This window comes from Siphateles boraxobius, unplaced genomic scaffold (assembly GCF_051911475.1).
Source record: "Siphateles boraxobius isolate OS27281-9 unplaced genomic scaffold, OSU_SipBor_1 22, whole genome shotgun sequence".
Lineage (NCBI taxonomy): Eukaryota > Metazoa > Chordata > Actinopteri > Cypriniformes > Leuciscidae > Siphateles > Siphateles boraxobius.
In genome coordinates this window covers 36,834,521-36,855,715 of record NW_027508833.1, presented here as the reverse complement: position 1 = coordinate 36,855,715, position 21,195 = coordinate 36,834,521, and the positions used below count along the sequence as shown (strand labels likewise).

The following is a 21,195-nucleotide window of genomic DNA, read 5'->3' as shown; positions in this document are numbered from 1 at the left end:
ATAGAATACAGTTTGTGCTGTGTACAAATCATTATGCCTATGTAAAGTCCCCATAAAACATGCACAACAATAATTAGTTAAATTTAATAATAACTATTCATTTAACTTTGCTGTCTTTTATCATATAGGTGTTGACACTATTTTATATTCTATGAACACTTCATTCCTTTGGCAAAAATCATTGTAATGCACAACGTCACTGCTTTAATTATTATTATTATTAGTATTTATTATTATTATTATTTAAGTAAAGCTAAATGAAGAAGAAACAGACCATAAATAAAAAAAATAAAAAAACAGACCAAAAATACTTTGGTTTCCACAAAATTAAATTTTAAAAGTAAAAACTGAAATTCTTTTTTTTTCATGTGCCTTGACCTCTCTGACCTCATTGTTGACCTCAATATATTAAGTTCCTCTTTTAATTTCTTAAAGAACAAAGACAATTAAAATTGGCATAGAACTTTGTTTTAAACTTTTTAAATATTGATTATTTTTTAAATAGCAGTTTTGGATGAATTTTAAACACACATCTCTGCAGACTTCAGCGATCCGTGACTGCTAGAGAAACATCTTCCATTACAACTTCAGCCGCAATCTCTTCCAACTCTCTGCATATGTTAATAATTCAATCTGAATTAAAAAAAGAGAGCTATGACTATTGGGAAAAGAGGCTAGAGATAATTATAGATTGAATTAGATAGATCCCACTCTAAGTAAATGTTATTATTCAGTGCCCTGTGCAAACAGTGGGATAAGAGATTATACTAAGAACTTTCAGATGGTGGCAGAGAGGAGACGAGCTTATTGCATCAGAGAGACATACTGACAGGGCTCTGAGTGCGTTTGCTCACTCACTCTCCGTGTATGGACACCCACAACCCTTGAAATCATTTCCAGTCACTGGTACACACTAATGTTATGCATCCAATGGAATCTAGACCTTAAGAGGGCCCCGTTGCTGGTATTAATTTCTGGTTCCTATTGGCTTGCATTCCCTGGCACTCTCTGCCACGTTTTTGTGAAGCAGTGTTACTGGAAAGCTGGCAAGCACAATTTAGAGTTGATAATCATTTCAGTCCAGATCTGCCAGCATCTGTAGCAGACCCTACATGAGATGTGGGCAGTTCTGAGTAAACCAAATGACAACAAACATTTCTGAATTATTCATCATCTTTTAGAAATCAGGGGAGCCTAACAACAGTTTTTGTCTCCAATAGGACTGGAGCCTAAAATCATGATGGTTAACGCCTTTAGAGAGTTATAGCATGCTGTTTTTATTTAAAAATAGCTACGATGAAAGGGATCAAAAATTGCAATGAACAAATCTTTAAATTGAATTGGTCGGATGGGTTTTCAACTAGTCTGAAATTTGTCGCAAGTTGGCTACGATCTAGGGCTTTTTGTCACATACAACATAAAGGATGGCAAGTGTGTAACATAAGTATGTATAAATATCCACGATTCGTTAAATCATTAGTTCACCCAAAATGCTAATTTTCTCATCATTTTCTCACCCTCATGTCATTCCAAACATGTATAACTTTTTTTTCTCTGTGAACATAAAACAAGTTGTTTTTTTTTTGTTTTTTTTTTTTTGTTTTTTAATGAACATCAATGGGGTCAAATGTTGTTTTGGACCCAAATTACTTCCATTGAATACACAAAAACAGTTTTCTTTTGTTTTCAGTAGAAGAAAAAAGTGGAGATGAGGTAGAGTAAATAATGAGAACATTTACATTTGTAGATTAAGTATCTTTTAAAGTAGGCTATACATCCAAGACTAATATGTAAACATTTATTTTTGCATATTATCTTGTTCTTCTCTGCCACCCTTTCTTTTATCAATTGTCTCATATTACGCATTGTTTTTCATGCTAATGGGTTTCTATGTTGGAAAAAATGAATGAAGGCTAAATGACTTATGATTACACAGGCTATAGATCATAATAGTGCTCTTCCAAAAGCAATCACTGTAAAGACGGATTCAGAAACATGTCTGCTGCTACCTCTGGTACACAGTCCAAACAGCATGCAGTTTGGAAATTCCAGTGGTTTGAGAAGCCGCAGTTTCTAAGCATTGAGGAAATATTACTTCTAAATCAAAATGTGGAAAACTATTCCTTGTTTGCGATGGCAAGAGATTTCAGGCTCATCAATAGTGGCTCTAGTCCTAAGACTCTGATGAGTCGGAAAGTTTGCATTCACTCTAGAAAAACTAGGATTACATGGAGGCTTCTTTACTCGGATCATTTTGCAATGGTTGTTCTGTTATACATTTGTCCATTCTAAGTGTGTTAAATCTGATTATTTCTTTTCTAGAGGGTGTGAAGTTTAGATAGAAGGATTTTGCTGTATGTGTGTGTATGTTTGTGTGTGTGCCCTGGTCAGTGTTGTGCCTGAACGCGTTAATTGAACGATAGTTCATGAACTCGTTCATATTTTGGGCGAACGTGAACTGAACGTACTGTATTACTGCCTGATGAACGTTACTGTGAACGTGTTCATTCTGGTGTTTGTGAATGCATGCTCTCTCAGTTTAACTTCGTTCAATAGAGTGCCAGATTTCTATTGAGCCTTCCAGGCGAAAACCCGGCTAAAACACACGTAAACAGGCCTAAATATGTAGCGAAAAAAACACCCAATCTGGCAACACCAGCCATCAGTGTCGCACCGCGGCCGCCGCATGCGTCATCAAAACAAAAAGCAGCATGCAGTCGACAAAGCAGCGAGGAGGCGTCGTATGATCAGTTTTAAGACAAGGTCGGTGAGGATGGGAAAAATCTTACATTTCTGTGCAAACTTTGCCCGCCGATAAAATAAATGCTGTCTGAGGTTGTAGGCTATATGGGTATTGGCAATAATTAATAAAAAAAATAGCTCGTAGCAACATATGGAAAAAAAGAACTATGAACTAGTTCATTTTTTGGAACCGTGAACTTAGTTCAAAATTGTGAAGTATGAACTATGAACTGAACTAGTTCCTTTTAAAATTTGTGAACTGAACTTTGAACTAGTTCATGTAGAAAGTGAACTTTCCCAACACTGGCCCTGGTAAACCCTACATTATGTGGACAAAATGTCCCCATAAATATGGTATTATCTGAAATCCTTGTCCTTGTGGGGACATTTTTTGGTCCTCATGAGGAAAACAGCTTATAAATCAAAGTAAGTGGTGCTTTTTGAAAATACAGAAAGTTTTCTGTGATGGGTAGGTTTAGAGGGTAGGGTTATGGTTAGGGAATAGAATATGCTGTTTTTACAGTATAAAAATGATTGTCTATGGAAAGTTTCCATAAAACATGAAAACCCAACATGTGTGTGTAGCCTAACTGTAGATAAATGCTGTAGATACTTTAATAAAGTAAAATATGACACTCTAAAAATTGCAGGTTTTTTAACCCAAATTTGGGTCAAATATGGACAAACCCAACTGTTGGGTTAAGTTTTATTTTAAAATTTAACCCAACGGCATGGTTTGTCCATATTTGCCCTAAATTTTGTTTGGAACAACCCAGCATTCTTTAGTGTACTGTACATGATATTACAGTAGGATAGTGCACCGTATTTGGTATAGTATAATAACAGTACTATACTGTAAAAATACAGCAAGTGGCTGAATTTAACAAACCAAAAAACAGCTACTTCTGAACCATGTTTTTGGCATTTTGGTGTAGGAATAACTTCTGAAGCTAACCAGCCAAACCTTGACCCCCTGTGTGAAGGTGACCCAGAATTCCTTGGGACCACTCAGCCACCTGTTTCCAGTGGTGGTACATTAGCCCAGCTCAGCCTGTATGATTCCCCACTACACCACAGCTCCACCTCTCATTTGTCACGGCACGAAGACAGACGGCTCTATCACATTGCCCGGGTGAAGGTTACCCAGACTCCAACAACTACTATCCATCTCTTTTAAGTAATACTCCATCACTTGAACATTTGAAAGTACTGTAACATGGTGCATGAATACAAAGAAATACATCACAATGGTCCTGCACAGCTTGGCTCGACGTAATGCTAACATCACAAGAAATGTGATTCTTCACACTTAGAAGGTGGAGGCAGATTTTCCAGACTGCCAAATGAAAACCACATACAATTCTAATTGCTTTCGCCCTCAATTAGATAAGGGCCCTCAAAGGTTTCAATAAGGAGGTTTAAGGATATGATGTTAGTAGGATGGTATGAATGTAAGGAAGGGAAGAGAGCGGTTCAGGTCATTGATGAGGGAGCGGGATGCAGCGCCGGCACACATGGCTCAGGGACTGAGGGACTCCGACAGATGGAACCTGGTGGGTGACAAACAATTAACAAACCTACAAGAATAGATAGTGTGACGCTGCTCACGTAGGCACTGGAGAAAGAGAGAACGCATCGAGCCTGACACGACGAGAGCTGCTGTTATGTTTTATGAGAATGCTTTTAGCGTCACTTCACACGTTTAAAGGTTTTTCAAAGTTCAAATTGATGCCACTCACTGTGCATCCTAATCAAGTAAGAACCATCATCGTCTTATCGTACGTAATTGACTTGATCATAGTATCTCTCCAAACGATTATAAAAATGAATATGTAATTAGTAATCAACGTTTTTCTAATCTGCTTCCCTTTTTCTTCAAGTGTCCCAGCAGTGTCGCAAGTGTTCCCCAGAACACATTACAGAAGATAACATGTTTTACTGCTCAGCGTTCAACAGTTTTTTTTCCTCCCCGTTTTTTCACATACAAAGGCGCAGCGTGTTCTTCAATTTGCCCTCATTAACAGAATATCGGTAAGGGGATTTTACCTTGTCAGTGACCTAGTACACTGAACTGGGTATGTTATAGACGTGTTTGTGTGAGCACATCTGGAGTCTAGACTCAGTGGCTCTGTGGGCAGGACCATATCTCTCAGCTGCATCAGGCCAAGAGCCCAGTGCTGTTTACTTAGGTGGCACAAAACTATCATTTGTTTGAACATTCAGATGTATTGCGCTCTTAGTCTGTCTCTTGCCTCACCTCCCTCTGCCCCCTCTGAGAGACGAGCGGTCTGCGCCTGTAGAAGCTGCTCTGATCTGGAGCCAGTGTTCGGGGCTCGGATCAGCTGAACTCTCGTATTCTGGTGTCATTGACTGTACTTTTTCTTTGTTTGATCCCAATGAGGTCAATTAAAAAAAAGAAAATGTAAAAAAAACATCCATCCATCCATCTATGAGATAAAAATAGCAAAATAATAATAATAATAATAACACTTACAATATGAATATAATTAAGATAGTGTTTCCACTTCGGAGGAGGATCTGAGTTAGCGAACGATGAGAAAAAATAATGCAAAAGTAACTTAATGCATTAATTTTCATAAAAAGTACCAGTGTACCACAATGAGTTCATTATTATTATGATTTATACAACAGATTGTAATTTTTTTTTTAAAGTGCCCCATCATGCTATTTTAAAGGTTCCTAATTTTGTTTTGAAGGTCTCCTACAATAGGATTACATTTATACAACTTTTCTCATAATATACATTGGATTACCATCTTTTTTCTCAGCAAGGAAATCTCAACCTCTGAAATGGTTCGATAAAGGATTTAGTCTCTAAACCTCTCCTTTCCGCGAGTTTATTGGTGAGACGGCTCAGTCTGTTGTATTTTGGTTTTACAGCACATGTCGGAAACCAAATGGCCATTACCATATCTAAATTTTAGCTCTGAAGGCTTACATCCACTTGTACACACAGTGATTCGAACAGTAACGATGGCATTAATTTTACTGTATTAATTCGAGCCCGAGTTTTTCTTAGAAAACGCATGAAAAGTGGATTTGCTTTCACAGCACAGAAAGTGACGTCCTCTCGACATGTCGACAACATGAACCAATCTCTTCCAGGCCTCAGCTACAACTACAACTACGGGTCAAAGTAAATGTTGGCGGTTAGCCAATGAAGACCATGCGTGGGCATTATGCAAATTTGTTACAAACCACATGGGTTCCTGCAGGAAGTAACACTGGAATTATTTCAGGCAGTTCAGATTCAGTTCTTTATTTTGGGAGGCAATAACTCAATTTGTTGTGCACTTTGATCTTCGAATCTTTGCAGACCTTTTACATTTACAATTATAGCTGTATTACACAGTAAAAGAAAGGTAATATCCGAAAGAGCATAATAGGGGCATTTTAATGTTCACACAACGCTCATCAGAAAGTATTGAATTCATTTATATCACTCCTTCAGAAATGTGACTATTATTGTTTTGGGAATGCTCTGAAGTACAGTCCTTTTGGTCACAAGTTACTAAATCTTTATCTGAAATTCTCAGTAAAGAGATTCCTTGCTGTCCCGTATTATGCTTGTTAAATGATAACGACTCGGTTACTAACGTAACCTCGGTTCCCTGAGAGGAGGGAACGAGTATTGCGTAAGTAGCTTACGCTATGGGAAAACTTGTTACATGCTTGTTAAATGATAACTCTCGAGTTCCGATGTCTTTGCATGAAAAAAGAATTTGGCTTTTTGGCCTAACTGCTGCAAAGAAACTCCTGATAATACGGTGGAAACCACCACATATTCTTTCACTACACCATTGGTGGAACTTGCTGTTAGATATTCTTACTTTAGAGCTCTCTGTGGCACGGTCTCACGGTGCTAAGGAAAAGACCATAAGATCTTGGTCGGAAGCTCTTCAAGTTACTAAACTTCTTGCCGGGAGGGGGAGGGAAACATGGCAGATCACTCAGTAGGGGGGTAGGGGGGGTTTTGATAAATGTAGAATTATGTTAGTTTTGTTTGTATTATTTGTGTATGTATGTGTGTGGGTGGGTGTGTGTACATAGTTTTTGGGTTGAGCGAGTGAGGGAATGAGGGTGTGTATAATGTATTTTTTGTACACGTGCCTTGTTTATTCTATTTTCTGTCTGTTAGTATGAAACTAAATTTAAAAACAATTGTTCACAAAAAAAAAAATTTGACCATTATCCAAAATTAATAACATTAAGTATGTATTTTGATGTATTAAAATGTCCTTGGGTTAAGTATATAGTCTGGTTAAACTGGTTCTACCAAAAAGACTCGGGAGGATTCTCGTATGAATGGATTTTATATTGTAAAATGATTTTACAGACAAAATAAACTCGCTCGACAAGCTTCGTCTCAAAGTTCTTTGGCGTAGGCCCTGTCTTGAAGTTAACTTCCCCCGGACGAGTGGACGGGAGCCATCCTGGTGGTGGTGGGGAGGATGGAGAGGAACTTCGCTACGACACCTACAAGCAAAATAGGAGGGTAAGATCAGTGTTTTTGTATTTGATGTCAAGCTGTGATTGGCTGCGCAAGATTATAAATTGATGACGTGGCAGTGGAGTCTTTCTGGTAGAACTTACGCTTTCATTTCTAGCACAGCTTAAATTCCAAACAAGGGAAGGGGATTGTGGGAGGCCTTCTGTAACTACTTAATCCTTGCCGCCGGACCAAGAGAGTGCAATCATAGCCAAACACACTTTGACCATAAATTCTAACCTTTCATTCCCATCTAAATCTTCAGCACATTTATTGTATTAACAGTCGTCTTTAGAGGTGCCGGTCATGTCTGTGCTGTTTGTTTTAATTAATGTGTTTGTGTGTGTTCATGTGATATAAGACTTGCAGGTTAGTTGAAGTGACAAATCCTAATGAATTTCCTTCAGAGGAATTACAGTCGCTCAACCAAGCAGTCTCTCGGCGGAGGGGGTGGGCCTGTGTAAAGTATCTGCTTCACTGGGAGTCTTTGCCGGCTTTATTGGACTCTTTCAGTGGGCCGCCACTTCTGATTTATATCTGTATGCAGAGCAGACACAATGTACACACTGGGCAAAATTACTGCCCCACTATTTCTTAAGGAGTTAACATAATTTGGATGAATTATGAATAGAATAAAACAGATCTTGCCTTTGGATTATGTGGAAGGAATGTTGCCTTTTAACTTCTAAGTCTATGAATTAAACATTTATAGTACACCGGGATGAAATGTACTGATAAAGCGTAACAACCTAAACACTTGTGTTGAGGGTTTTCCACTACCTGACCACCAACCTGTTTGTTGTTGCATGAGTAGACAGTTTGAATTGCTCATGGACTCTTCCAAGCAGTCTATTGATCACATGCACACTTAAGTAATGCCTAAATAACATTGGTGTATTAATTTCAATGACCTAATAAGGAGTAACCCAACTCTTTGCCTTTAGAAAAGCTGCAGTCCTTCTTAAAACTCTGTCATACAAGCCCTTAATCCTCCAACTATATAAGCAATCGAGGTGGTCTAATGTACTCCCTTAATATTCTTTTAATGCTTAGATATGTGTTTTAAGAAGCTATCGAGATTTTTTACCTCATTTTTGTGTACACCCCTGAATTAGTTTAGCAGTGTGTAAGGATGTGTTGTCATGTTTGCTCCATAGGTTGTGTATCTCCTCCTGTACAGTCATGTTCCTCATATAGGTCATCATCTGACCTAATGACCTCCAAAAGATGTCTGTCTATGACATTACTGATGCCCTATTATGTATAATAGATCCAAGAAGAAGTTTGATCCAAGAGAAGCTTGATCAAAGAAATTAGGCATTATTAGAGTGACCAGAAAAGCATCATTAAATATAATAAAGACAAGAATAATTAGAGCCATATACCGTCTGGATAGGTGTGAATGGGAATGGGGCAGTGTGGACAATAATAAGTATGCATTTATACAATTAAACAAAATAATTTAAAAGGACACAAAATTAGATATTTAAATGGACAATGTTCCTAAATACCAGCAATTTAACTGGTAATGTTTGATCCAGCAATCTGTCCAGCTATTGTCTCTATTTATTTATGTCATATTGCTGTATATTAGACTGAAGTAGGGCCCAATATTGATCCAGTGAGCTAATCGGATATGTAGGCCATATCAGGGCATCTGCGTCTCAGAGACTGGAGCCTCTCTCTGTATGTTTACTCTCTCAGGGGTGTACAGCAGGGCACCACTCTCAGCCCACCAAAGATGAGGGTCATAAGAGCTCTCACAAAGATTCATGGTGATCCAAATCAAAGCAGAGCTCTTTCACTGTGAGAGGATTACAGCTTGCAGAATTATTGCACGGAAAGCTCCATTAAGTAGAACCGTTAATCATATTAACAAAAATTATGAGTATAAACTCAGTTTATTGAAAAAAACGTATGTAAATTGACTGACCAATGTTATCACAGGTTATTATAATGTTTTTCTTTACATTTTAACAGTGGATGAAAACATGTAGATTTTTACATATCTGTGAGTGGTGCTATTCTGTGCGAAAGTCACCTCCAAAATGATAGGGTGTTTTGGGTGGTTACCACCCTGATAGCACGTATCAGAGAATATTTTATGTGTGTGTGTTTTCATCAGAAAGATAAATATGCAATACATATCTAAGACGTTACCTGCCAGATGTTAAATAGACATTTGGAAAATGTTTATGATTTAACAACATTTAAAACTGCTTTTTAAAGATGTTTATCAGATGTTTGTAAACAACAGATTACCAGTTCAAGTGGAAACATACGTGTGCTATAGCATATTGCTATTTATAGTGTGCTATAGTGTATGTACGTGTGCTTTAATTCAATAATCCAACTCAGAAAACACCAGGAAACGCAGGAGGAAGGACAGACCCAACAATTGACGAATCCAAGCAATGACCTCTGGAAACACAAGGTTTAAATAACATGGAGAACTAATTAACAGAACAGGTGAACAGAATCAGTAGCTGAGGTACAGACTAGGAAACCAGATCAAATCATGACAGGGAGATACATTTTTTTATCTCAGGTTGCTTTCACACTGGGAGTTTAGTTCGGAACGGGGCACGGTTCGCATGAAAAATCGCTAATATGAACGCTGTCATGCGGACCCGGGTGCGCATTGGAGTCCCGAACTCGAGACTACCTGGAGGAGGTGGTCTGAGTTCGGTTGCACTCGAACCATGCCGCGGTTCTCGTTAATGTGAAAGCAACACGGACTCGGGTGCGCATTTGTTCAGGAAGTAAAGTAACCTGTGCATTCGTTTTAGCTGATTATGGTGTATTTAGTTAAATAAATGGGAACAATCGCACCCGGGCTTGGACCGCAGAGTGAAAGCAACCTCAAACTTTTCAAAACACTTAACCTGACACTGTGCTGTTGCAATGCCACCCAAAAAAATATTTTCCAAACCTATCTCTTGAGAAAATTACTATTTCATAAGATGTTGATTTTGTATGATGTGATTTCTATAGAAATTTTTCTAAGAATAAAGGTCCACCCCTAAACCAAAACGTACGAATGAGATCATACAAATTTATATGAATTAGCCACCAATTTGTCAAAACAAATGGCAATGAGAGTGTGTTAGATCTTCCGGTCCCTAGATATGACTTGTGTTCCTCCTACAATAAGTAAATGCAACGTTTTGACCACATTATCAACTGCCAAGCCAAGCAAAAAATTATTTCCTATCACCTGCATAAGTATTAGCACACCTCTCCTCACCAAGGCCCTGTCCCAAGGCTCGTGGTCTTGTGAACTTACAATGGCCGCCGCATATCCGTTAAGTCCATAAGACCGTAGGGTGTACCAAAGTTGAATACTTAAAACCGGTATGAAACAGAAGTTGCAATTAGTCTTTTCTTCACTATTGTGACGTATAACTGTGTGAAACGGCTTCTCCAACCAGAAAAACTGTTGGGCGGGGCTTGATTTTGTCCATGGGGAATTGATTGGATGGTTGTGGTTTAATATTGCTGTGATGTCATGTGAATGACAGGTTGTCCCGGCTGTAAACACATCATCAGGGAAGAGAAGGGATGTCACTGCGGTGGGAGGGGAAGATATTTTGATTAAAAATGATTAGGGCACATGAAGAAATAATAATTATGTGCACAGATAAACAAATACAGCAATATTCCATAAAAAATAAAACTTGTCAATTTTGATTTCATGCCGACTTTAAGCTTAGTGGTTTATTCAAATCCCAAACCCTTAATTACAGCATTATTTATAACGTCAGCAAGCAACAAAACTAACTATCATGTTTAATTTGTCATTAATCATTTTAATTCTAACAAACTGTATCAGCTTGTTTATCATTCTTAAGTCACAGTTCCATTAAAGAGCTGATTAAACACGCTCTGTCCATGTTCACCTGGGTCTGCTCTGTGTTTTGGACGGCCTTCCTATGTTACATTCACTCCTGGTACCCTCTGTGCTATTTAGCTAACAATAACAAGAGTCATTTAGCAGGCAGATTCACAGGGACAGCAGCCAAAACGTTCTCCGTGGAGTATTTTCCTCTCACTTGTACTTAGGACCCCGCTCTCAAAGGTCCTGCCTCAACACACGGCACAAACCCCACGATAAGGTCTGCAGTCTCTCCCCAGAGGCGCCAGACATATCTCCTCCATCTCCTCTCCACCTCTACCAGCACTGACTGAGACACCAGCTCTGAGAACATAAAGATCTGTCGAAGTAACATAATAGGCACACACACTCATATTTCCCCCCGTGCCTGCCCTGTCTCAGCGTGGATTAGCGCTGGTTTGTCTTCTGTGAGTGAGAGGCTGTTTAAAGTGGAGACAGTGTTCTACCTCTGCTGCTCTCTTCTCGTGACCTTCATGAGCTGAGTGAGGGTCAAAGTGCGGCTGAGCTTGAAGCAAAATATCTGCTGGAGGAGGGAAGACCAATACAGGTGAAAGTGAAACCAAGAGGTCTAATCTGAGAACACATAAATGCATGTAAAGACCTAAAAATGTGTTTTGATGTTTAAGTCATACTTAAAATGTTTGAATGGCATTGAATTAGCTAATAAATGATCACCAAGTAGTTTACTGAGCAATTTTTGCAATGACTTTGAACCATCAGGTGATTTTTGGTGGACGTATGAAGTCACCCTCAATTTCACACAGGTGTCCTAACAGAGTAATCACAGGTGTAGTTTATCATATGAACTACTGTATGGGAATAATCCACTTTAACTTTAACGAACACAAAACAATTATTTTTATTATAATTTTCATTATTACTATTGGTCATTTTCTTAAAATGTTATGAGATAAATTTATTTAGAATTCCAGAAAATGCTCTATTATTATTATTATTATTATTATTATTATTATTATTATTATTATTATTATTAGTAGTAGTAGTAGTAGTAGTATAGTAGTATTGTTATTATTATTCATGTTTGTATTGATGTTGGTATTTTATATGGTTTTATGGTTTTTAAATGATTTTAAAAATTGCTTTTAAAAGCAATTTAATAACTCTGAAAATGCCATGTGGTGTGACCATAATTTAAAAAGTAATAACATATTTTTCTTTACACCTTGAATACATATAAGTGTACACTTCATCCTCATAGTATATATATTTGTCACGGTAATTTTCTTTTTACAAATATCATGAATTATTAAGTCATAAATAGGCAATAATTAAGTTTTTGAGTAGTCAAACCACATCACATTTTACAACCTGAACTAATCTTGCCGTGTAATAAAGATTTCAAGTTATTTGATATTTTAAGAAATTTGATGACTTGAGGTTCCTCTCTATGACATATGTTCCTGTTGTATTTATTATTATTATTCTGCATGTTCATTGCACCACATAACTTTAATCTGGTGGACAATTTTTTGTTTTTTTTATAATTAGTTCGGCAGTTCTGTAAAAATTTCAGAAATTAAAAACATGCTTCACTGTAAAGGTCTTTTATAAACTTATAAATAAATTAATAGATGCGAATAAAAAGTCACTGACCTTTACATATCAAGCACAACATCCATATATTCTACTGACCTGTAGCTATGCATGTTTCATAACACTTCATAACACATTTGCATGACACTGGCATGAATGTATGTGTTTTTATGCCTTGTTTTTCACGCCTTTATATTTTTCGTTTACTGTTATGCATGTTTTTTTTTTCCTTTTGGTTTTCTTGAAATATTTTAATCCTTTGCCCTTCCCTCTCAAGAAACTAACAGCCTCTTGGCAGGTCGTCTGTGTGAAAGCAAATTTGGATGGAAATGCTACGTACTACAGTATATTCAATTTACATGCCCTCAGTTAATAGTTTATGCATTTCTAAATGTGTAGGAAGATGTGTTACTGACAATAGTTCTGGTCTATTCATAAGCAACCTGTGACACCTTAAAGCAGACTTCTGGAAGCTGGTAGTAATCACACTGGCAAGAGTATCACCAGGTCTTTGTGTAAAAGACAGGAGGTCACGGACGCTTTAAAATGAATGATGAAATTGCATGTTTCTCTTTTTTTCTTTTTCAGACAGCATGAAACTGGAAAGGAAGACTGCAAACCTGACTGAAGTAGTTGAGAGACACTCAGCACATGGCACACTTCACCTCAAGATGTTGGGAGCTGTCAAAGCACCACTATCTTTAGCATGACGATCTCACCCTTCTGCACATGTGTGGATCTCTTGGAGGGCACAGCGCTCCTCTCTTCTCTGCTCTTTTCATCTCCTTTCATTTCTAGCACGCCTCATGTTGAGCTTTGTTTGCAAGCCAACACGTTGAGGTTCACACCCAGGGAGGTGGCAGAGGAAGGGGAACAGCAGGCAGGAGCCCTTTTTAAACATGGCACTTGCGGGTGTACAGCGGCCCACCTATGTGGAAACATCGAGGAGACGTTAACCTGGGTCGAAAATGAAGATGAAAGCAAAGCTTTGGGAAGCATGTTCACTCTCTGCCCCCATCAAGCCCATGTTTGCACACACACCATCTGACCACAGCACCTCAAGATGGCCCTCACGACTGTAAACAAAGGTTCTGTTAAGTTTGCTTTTTTAAATAGATGATCCTAAATATTTTTAATATCATATATAGATTATTCTCACAAAATCCTAGCTTATGTTCTGGTCATATGAAGTAAATATTGTTCCCTTTCGTAGTCACTCCGAGTTACGTCGGATGACGACGAATGGGGGTTTCGCTTAGAACACCTACCGACTTCGAGTATTACAAAACGAGCCAATGGCGATGAAATGCCATGGGTCTGCGGAATTTGCATAGCGTATCTCCGCCCCACCGCGTGGGTATAAAGGAGAGACGCCGGCAAAGGCAGATCATGTTTTCGCTTCGGAGCCAAGAGTATTTCTTCACTCCACAGCCATCTCTGACTTCGCTCTACGAGACGAGCTTCTCTCTCCGGTGTTGGTGTGACAGCGATCAGCAGCGAGCTCACAGTGCTTGCTGATCTGTGCAGTGATCTGCCAGTGAGTGTGTCTCCCTGTGCGCTTCAACATCGCGGAGTTTTTTCTCCTCTCATAAAAGAGCTTGCACGTGGCACGTCTTTTTAAAGACAGCTCGCCCGTGCATTTCTGGTTGCAGCGGACTGGTATCGGACTCTGATGGGCATGAACGCTTTCTGGTGTGTTTGGGCTTTGATCATGCTTGAACAGCGCTCGTGGATGACTCATGTTCTCTCTGGGAACGTGATCATCGCGTCATAGATAGGTCGAGACTCGATGAACTCGCAAGAGTGAGAGTCCCCTCATCCACCACCCGATCTTCGGCTGGTGGCCAGGGTGACCTGAGGGTGTTGGTCTGGAACAAGGCGCCGACTCTGTGTCCACGCCCCAGCCCCCCCTCTTTAATGACGGTGCCCGCTAGCGAACTGATGATTCCACGAGTCTACCCTCGGGTGGCCCGTGTGTTTTCATTATAAGCTACAGAGGACGATGCTGTGTCTGTAGCAGCATCACTAGGTGGGCTTGATTCTTCTGGAAATGACGACTCGTCACAGCTTCCACCCTCTGGTGTGCATACGGCTGTGCCTGAGTCTGATGAGCGAGCTCACAGTGCCTGCGGATCTGTGCAGTGATCTGCCAGTGAGTGTGTCTCCCTGTGCGCTTGAACATCGCGGAGTTGAATGGGGAAGCACGACCTGATCGTCAGGTTCCTGAGAGGAGCGAGGAGATTGAATCCTCCTCGCCCTCCTCTCGTTTCCTCTTGGGACCTCTCAGTGGTGTTAAATGCCTTGCAGAGGGCTCCCTTTGAGCCTCTGCAATCAGTTGAGCTTAAGTTCCTGTCTATGAAGACAGCGCTCCTGGTTGCATTGGCCTCCATCAAGAGGGTAGGGGACCTGCACGCATTCTCCGTTGACGAAGCGTGCCTGGAATTTGGACCCGGTCACTCTCACGTGATCCTGAGACCCCGGCCTGGTTATGTGCCCAAGGTTCCCACCACTCCCTTCCGGGACCAGGTGGTGAACCTGCAAGCGCTGCCCCTGGAGGAGGCAGACCCAGCCTTGGCACTGCTCTGTTCAGTACGCGCTCTCTGTGCTTACATAGACAGGACGCAGTGTTTCAGGACCTCAGACCAGCTCTTTGTCTGTTTTGGTGGGAGACTGAAGGGAAAGGCTCTCTCAAAGCAGAGGTTGTCCCACTGGATAGTGGACGCCATTGCTTTGGCTTACCAACAGCAAGGCCGACCGTGCCCCCTTGGTGTGACAGCCCACTCCACCCGGAGTGTGGCTTCCTCTTGGGCTCTAGCGCATGGCGCCTCGCTAACAGACATCTGTAGAGCTGCAGGCTGGGCGACACCCAACACATTCGCCAGATTTTATAATCTCCGAGTGGAGCCTGTGTCCTCTTGTGTACTCGCTTCAGTCAGCTAGTACTGGACCCGCTCAGGTGTCTTCGCTTGCTCGCCATTCCACTCCACGGACTGGATACGTGCGATATTCCTCAGGTGAGCTTTCCTCTCTGAAGCCCTGAGTTCCTCCAGCACTGTTGACGCTGGCGCCAGTGTCTATTGCCTGTGCGTCGGCTAGGTGCCTCCGTGTGCATGGTTCCTCCCCTGAGTAACCCCCACATGTGTATTTCCACTGTAAGCCTCCTTGAGCATGTGTCTTTCCCTCGGCAAGCCACCTTGCCACTCCTGGAGTTGAAAGTTGCCACCCCTCGGACTGGTCACTCCAGCGTTCCTCCATATGAAGCCCTCCGGTCATATGTGTGTTCTTAAGTCCTCCCTACGGGTAGGCATGCTGCGGCATGTTTCCTCTAAGATATGCTTCCCAGTGTACCTTGGTATTCCTGTGTTAAGTAGGACTCCTTCGTCCGTGCCAGTATCACGACAGGGGGATCAGACTTTCGCAGGGCATTGGAAGACAGCTGTGAAGGTGGCGTGATTTCACAGGGACCCCCATTCGTCGTCATCCGACGTAACTCGGAGTGACTACGAAAGGGAACGTCTCAGTTAAGTATGTAACCCTCGTTCCCTACTCAGGGACGTTACGTTACGTCTCCCTGCCACTTCCGCTGTACCGCTGGGTAGTGCCTCAGTTATGTCTCGGCTCCTCAGCGAAGACATGATCTGCCTTTGCCGGCGTCTCTCCTTTATACCCACGCGCGTGGGGCGGAGATACGCTATGCAAATTCCGCAGACCCATGGCATTTCAACGCCATTGGCTCGTTTTGTAATACTCGAAGTCGATAGGTGTTCTAAGCGAAACCCCCATGCGTCGTCATCCGACGTAACGTCTCCGTTCCCTACTCAGGGAACGAGGGTTACATACGTAACCGAGACTTTATTTTGTGACCTGAATTTTCATGACAATTAATTTTCTTTAAATTCCCATTATTGTAATGCAAAAGAACAATTATACTGTATATGGTGGCAGTGGTAGTGTTTGTTGCGGTCTTTAATTCATGCTGATTTCAATAAATTAAAAAAACAAATAAATTCACAACTTGTAATTTTAAAGGGGTAAATGTGTTTGACTGTCATTGAAAAATTTCAAAGTCAAAATTAATTTGACTCAAAAACTGAAAAAAAAGGAATAAAAAAGATTGCCATATTACCTAAATGCCATGCTGACAAAGACCCTCAATGACTATGAAACGCTTAGTAAATGTCTGCCCTCAATTTGTATAATGGTTTCTAAACTTGACCCGATGTAAAGGCTGCATGATGAGAATTGGATTTAATTGTGTGTGTCAGTTCACCATGGGTTGCCAATTACGAGCATATTTGGAGGAAATGCTGTCAGGAACTCGTGGAGACTGAGTGACATCAGAGACACGGGGCAAGTGCACCAGTGTCATATTAATTAGCATTCATTTAAAGTTGCTGAGCAAAGACAAATGCACCAGAATGTAAGCAACAATTGATGCTAGACCTGTTTTAATTGATTACTGATTACAGACCACCTCCCTCTAGTAAATTAACTCTAGTAACTCTCTATATTACAAAATCATATTTTTACTATTATTAAAAAAATATTTTATTGTTATTTATTATTATAAAAATTGCATTAAATGAAATTGTATCTGAATTAGTTGCTTATTTTAACCTTTAATATTATAGTAATTTACAAGCTGACTGGGTTCCCTGTAGTTTACATCATTTTTAAAAGTTTTTTCCTTGAGAGAAATTATGTACTGTACCTTATCATATATTTATCCAAATTAATTGATATTTAATATATATTGGAATCCAATTGCAAGCTTATGAATAGAATTTTGTGTCAATGTCCAGCCTTAATAAAAACACAACACCAGTCATTGTAGCAGTTGGACTATTGATGACTTCTGAGGAGTATTAGTCTATTCAGTTGTCTCGAAGTTCATTAAAAAGACGTTTTTAAAAGCTGAAGTGATTTTTTAAGTTGTATTTATTGGTTAGAATAGGTAGTATAGCTCAATATTTTAACTAATTGCAAAAGATGGATAATCAAGCCTACTGATTTAGCAGTGAAATAATCGTTGATTAATTGTTCTAATCATCGTCAGATTAATCAATTATCAAAATAATAATTTGTTGTAGCCCTACTTTAATAGCAGTGACACTAACTTTGCTGCATTGACACTGTTATTGAACTGAATTGAATCAACATTGAATTGACTTCTGACACTATTGTCTTCTGTAGAGATGCTTAGCTGAATTGTCATTTCATAATTTATTAAATTTGCACAGTTATTGTACTGAATTAAATCAACATAGAACTGAATTGAGCTGAATAATGACACTATTGTCTTCTGTAGACGTTCTTTACAACATCATTTGAATTTATCTTAAATCTGATCATCATATCTTCCATCATTGATCATTATTTTCCTGTTTACCAATTTGAAGCTGCTTTGAAACAATCTGTACCGTATAATATGCTATACAAATGTTTCTTGACTTGACTTAAATGCTACTCATGGTAAGTGTGTATTATAAGGCATTACGAAAAGCCATTTTTCATAAAAGACATCAAGTTGCAAAACACCTTGATATTTAGCTCTTAACATCCTCTTCCATGTCAGTGGCTGTTAAATGAAATATTTTTCTGATCCGCTGCCAACTACTTTCCCTACAAATCACCATCGCAGCGCACTATCGGGCAGCTCTTGATATTCGCCTCATAGCCGCCTGGCTCGGTTATACATATTTGATCAAACAGCTGATATGAAGCAATAAACTCTCATGATGATAGTATTTATTCATCCCTGTAATGATCAGCCCCTGTTTAAATTGCACTGGAAGGCCACATGTTATCGGTTGCTGATGGGGACAAAGGCAACAGTGGGTGCAGATGTTGCCTCTGGAAGCCGGGGAGCATGGGCCGCCCCGGCCGTGTGGCTACGTGGAGCCCCAGCTGGGGGAGAGAGAAGGAGCACATTCATCTCTCCCTCTCCGGGGCCTCGCGCAGGTACCCTTCCACTGCCAGGCACGGGGGATGAAAGGCTGTTCCACAGATGTCACCTGCTGAGGTTCAGTGGCCCTCGCCAGCAAATGTCATGTTTGGCAGCTGGTCCGCAGCTCTCTCCCCCACCAGTTGTTGGCAGAGAGGCTCCTAAAGGATGCGAAAGATGCTTGCACTGGGGGCGTCCTAACGGGACAACATTAAAGAGAGTTGTTGGCTCCTGTCTGTCATAGTACATTAACCTTGTCCTGTTTTCTGCTCTCTCTAGGGCTGGAGGGGCCGTGGTCCTTCTCCTTCTCTCTCGCTACGTTTCCCTCTTCTAAAATATGCCTCACATTCCCCAGCAATCTGTCGTGCTGCATCCGTCCTGCATGGCTGTAAGGTCAGAAAAGTTTTGCCCGTTTTACACTTAACTATATTGGTTTTGCTCCTTGTTCAGTTTACTTAATTAAAATGAGCTGTGAAAGAAAAAAGAAGATATTTTGAGGAATGTTGGTAACACTTTAAGTTCCCACTGACTTCCAATGTATGGGCAAAAATACAATGGAAGTTAATAGGAATACAAACTGATTAACAACATTCCTCAAAATATCTTTTTTTTTTTTTTTTTTTTTTTGTCCTGCAGAAGAAAGAAAATCAAGTTTGGAAAACCACGAGGGTGAGTAAATTATGACAGAAATAAAAAATATTTGGGTGCACCATCCCTTTAAATATGAAAAATGGCAGTTAGTTAATTTGTGTTGGAACAACATTAATAATTTTTGTTACGTTAACTGAAAGTGGATATGGTGAGTAAATATTGAAATTAAATGTGTGTTTTTAAGAAAAAATAAAAATAGAGGATTTGTTAGTGTTTAATGTTCTAGTATTGTGAGTTTAGAAGAGTTCCAGTACTATTGTGCTGAAGAGTGGAGCTTTTGCATGGAAGTTTAGCATGCTAAAATGTGGGCTATTTCTAGTTAAACAGCAAGAGATCATCTTTATTCATCATCTTTGAATCATTTTTACGTGTTTAATTTTAGTGCTCAGTTCAGTTAGGGTTTTATTACACAAGGTTTTTGAGTTGAGGTCATTTTATGTTAAGAAAACTTAACATACTGATGTTTTCCCCCCAAATGAGTTAAGAGCAAACCTGGCTCCACAGCCGATTTCATCAGTCAACTCCATCATACAGTTATCTTTCAAGTACAATGAATGGGTTCATTTCAGAGTTCAGAAAAATCATTTATAGGTCCGGTCGTGACAAACAGTTATGCTATTCATTAGGATGTGCTACCATCGTTATTGTCATGTCCAATAAAGTATTGGCTGTGGGACATGGTTTGTGCTTAACTGGTTTGGGGAGAAAATTCACAGAAATCTCACAGTCTACATTTGAATCAAGTTAAGCAAAATTATTATTATTTTTTTTTTAATGTAGATTTTTTTATGCCCTTTTGTATGCATTGTTTTATAAGTGTCCAAACATTCATAACATTTCGGAAGCCAATCTAATCTACAGTATTAATGCATCTCAATTTCATTTCCAAAATGATTCAACATCCTTTCTTGATGAGGGCAAAATTTTGTTATCGTCGACACTGAACTCAGCTAATTATCTTACATGCTGCTGAGAAGACAGATGATGACATCATTGATTGGAACAACAACTCACTGCACTGTCGCTTTGTAGAATATCCCATGATGTTTTTGTTGTTGTTGCTTTTGTATCACTCACCTTTAGAGGATGTGTGTGAGAAATGACAGATTTGATAGGGCTGTGCTTGTCTTTTTGTCAAGCAGGGCGGACATGACTAATCTGAGCCTGCCATCTGGTTAAAGACATGGCCCCTGCTGTCGCCTGTATTTCCCATGACTCCTCACCGCTCCTCTCCCCGCAGAGACATATCCGGAGAGGTCAGAGGTCAACCCCGTGACCTGCAGAGAGGCGTTTCTCCTGCTGCTCAGAGGTCAAGTCCCCACTGTATCCCACTATAGCCTGAAAGATGTCAAAACACACCTCTGCACGGGTTTTAATATAACTTACAAGGAAAGGTGGAGTGCATGGTGCTTGTAGATAGGTGGATCCCAGCAAACACAGAACGTTCCCCTAACGTTCCCGAATGGTCCCATGAGGTTATTTTTTTGGGAACCAAACAAGAACGTTATAGGAACGTTCCATGTAGGTTATTTTTAGGTTCCATTTTTATAACGTAAGGAAAACGTTCCGGGAACGTTCCCCTAACGTTAAGGGAAAGTTCTAGGAACGTTCTGGGAACCAAAAACTAACGTTCCCAGAACGTTCCCAGAACCTAAATTTGTTTGCTGGGATACTGTAGATAGATAGATAGTATTTTACAATATTCATACAACATGGCAATGACCTCATTTCTTTTCCTTTTTGGCGTGGGTGCACATCATTGTTTTGCCTCCCACATTCACTATTTACAATGAAATAGAACACAGAACACTGTAAAAGGAATTATTCATTTAAACATTCTTTCTGTCACCCCCGTTTTTGAGAATGGACATTAAAATGCACTATTCAAACTTTAAATTG

At 39.8% G+C, this 21,195-nt stretch overlaps 1 protein-coding gene across 5 annotated transcripts in view; it reads left to right on the top strand.

The window, feature by feature from the left end:
• LOC143747331 (uncharacterized) overlaps positions 1 to 20,580 on the top strand; it is a 111,408-nt gene extending 90,828 nt beyond the window's left edge. For 2 of the 5 annotated variants that reach the window (XM_077240063.1, XM_077240064.1), the window contains exons 3-5: positions 18,925 to 19,038; positions 19,282 to 19,314; positions 20,439 to 20,580. In XM_077240063.1, coding sequence (XP_077096178.1) covers positions 18,925 to 19,038; positions 19,282 to 19,314; positions 20,439 to 20,453 — 162 coding nt within the window. In that variant the 3' untranslated portion in view covers positions 20,454 to 20,580. Of the gene's footprint in view, positions 1 to 13,289; positions 13,468 to 18,924; positions 19,039 to 19,281; positions 19,315 to 20,438 lie in introns of those variants that run through there. The other 3 variants (XM_077240066.1, XM_077240067.1, XM_077240065.1) reach the window with 3 other exon arrangements.
• The last annotated feature ends 615 nt before the right edge of the window (positions 20,581 to 21,195 follow it).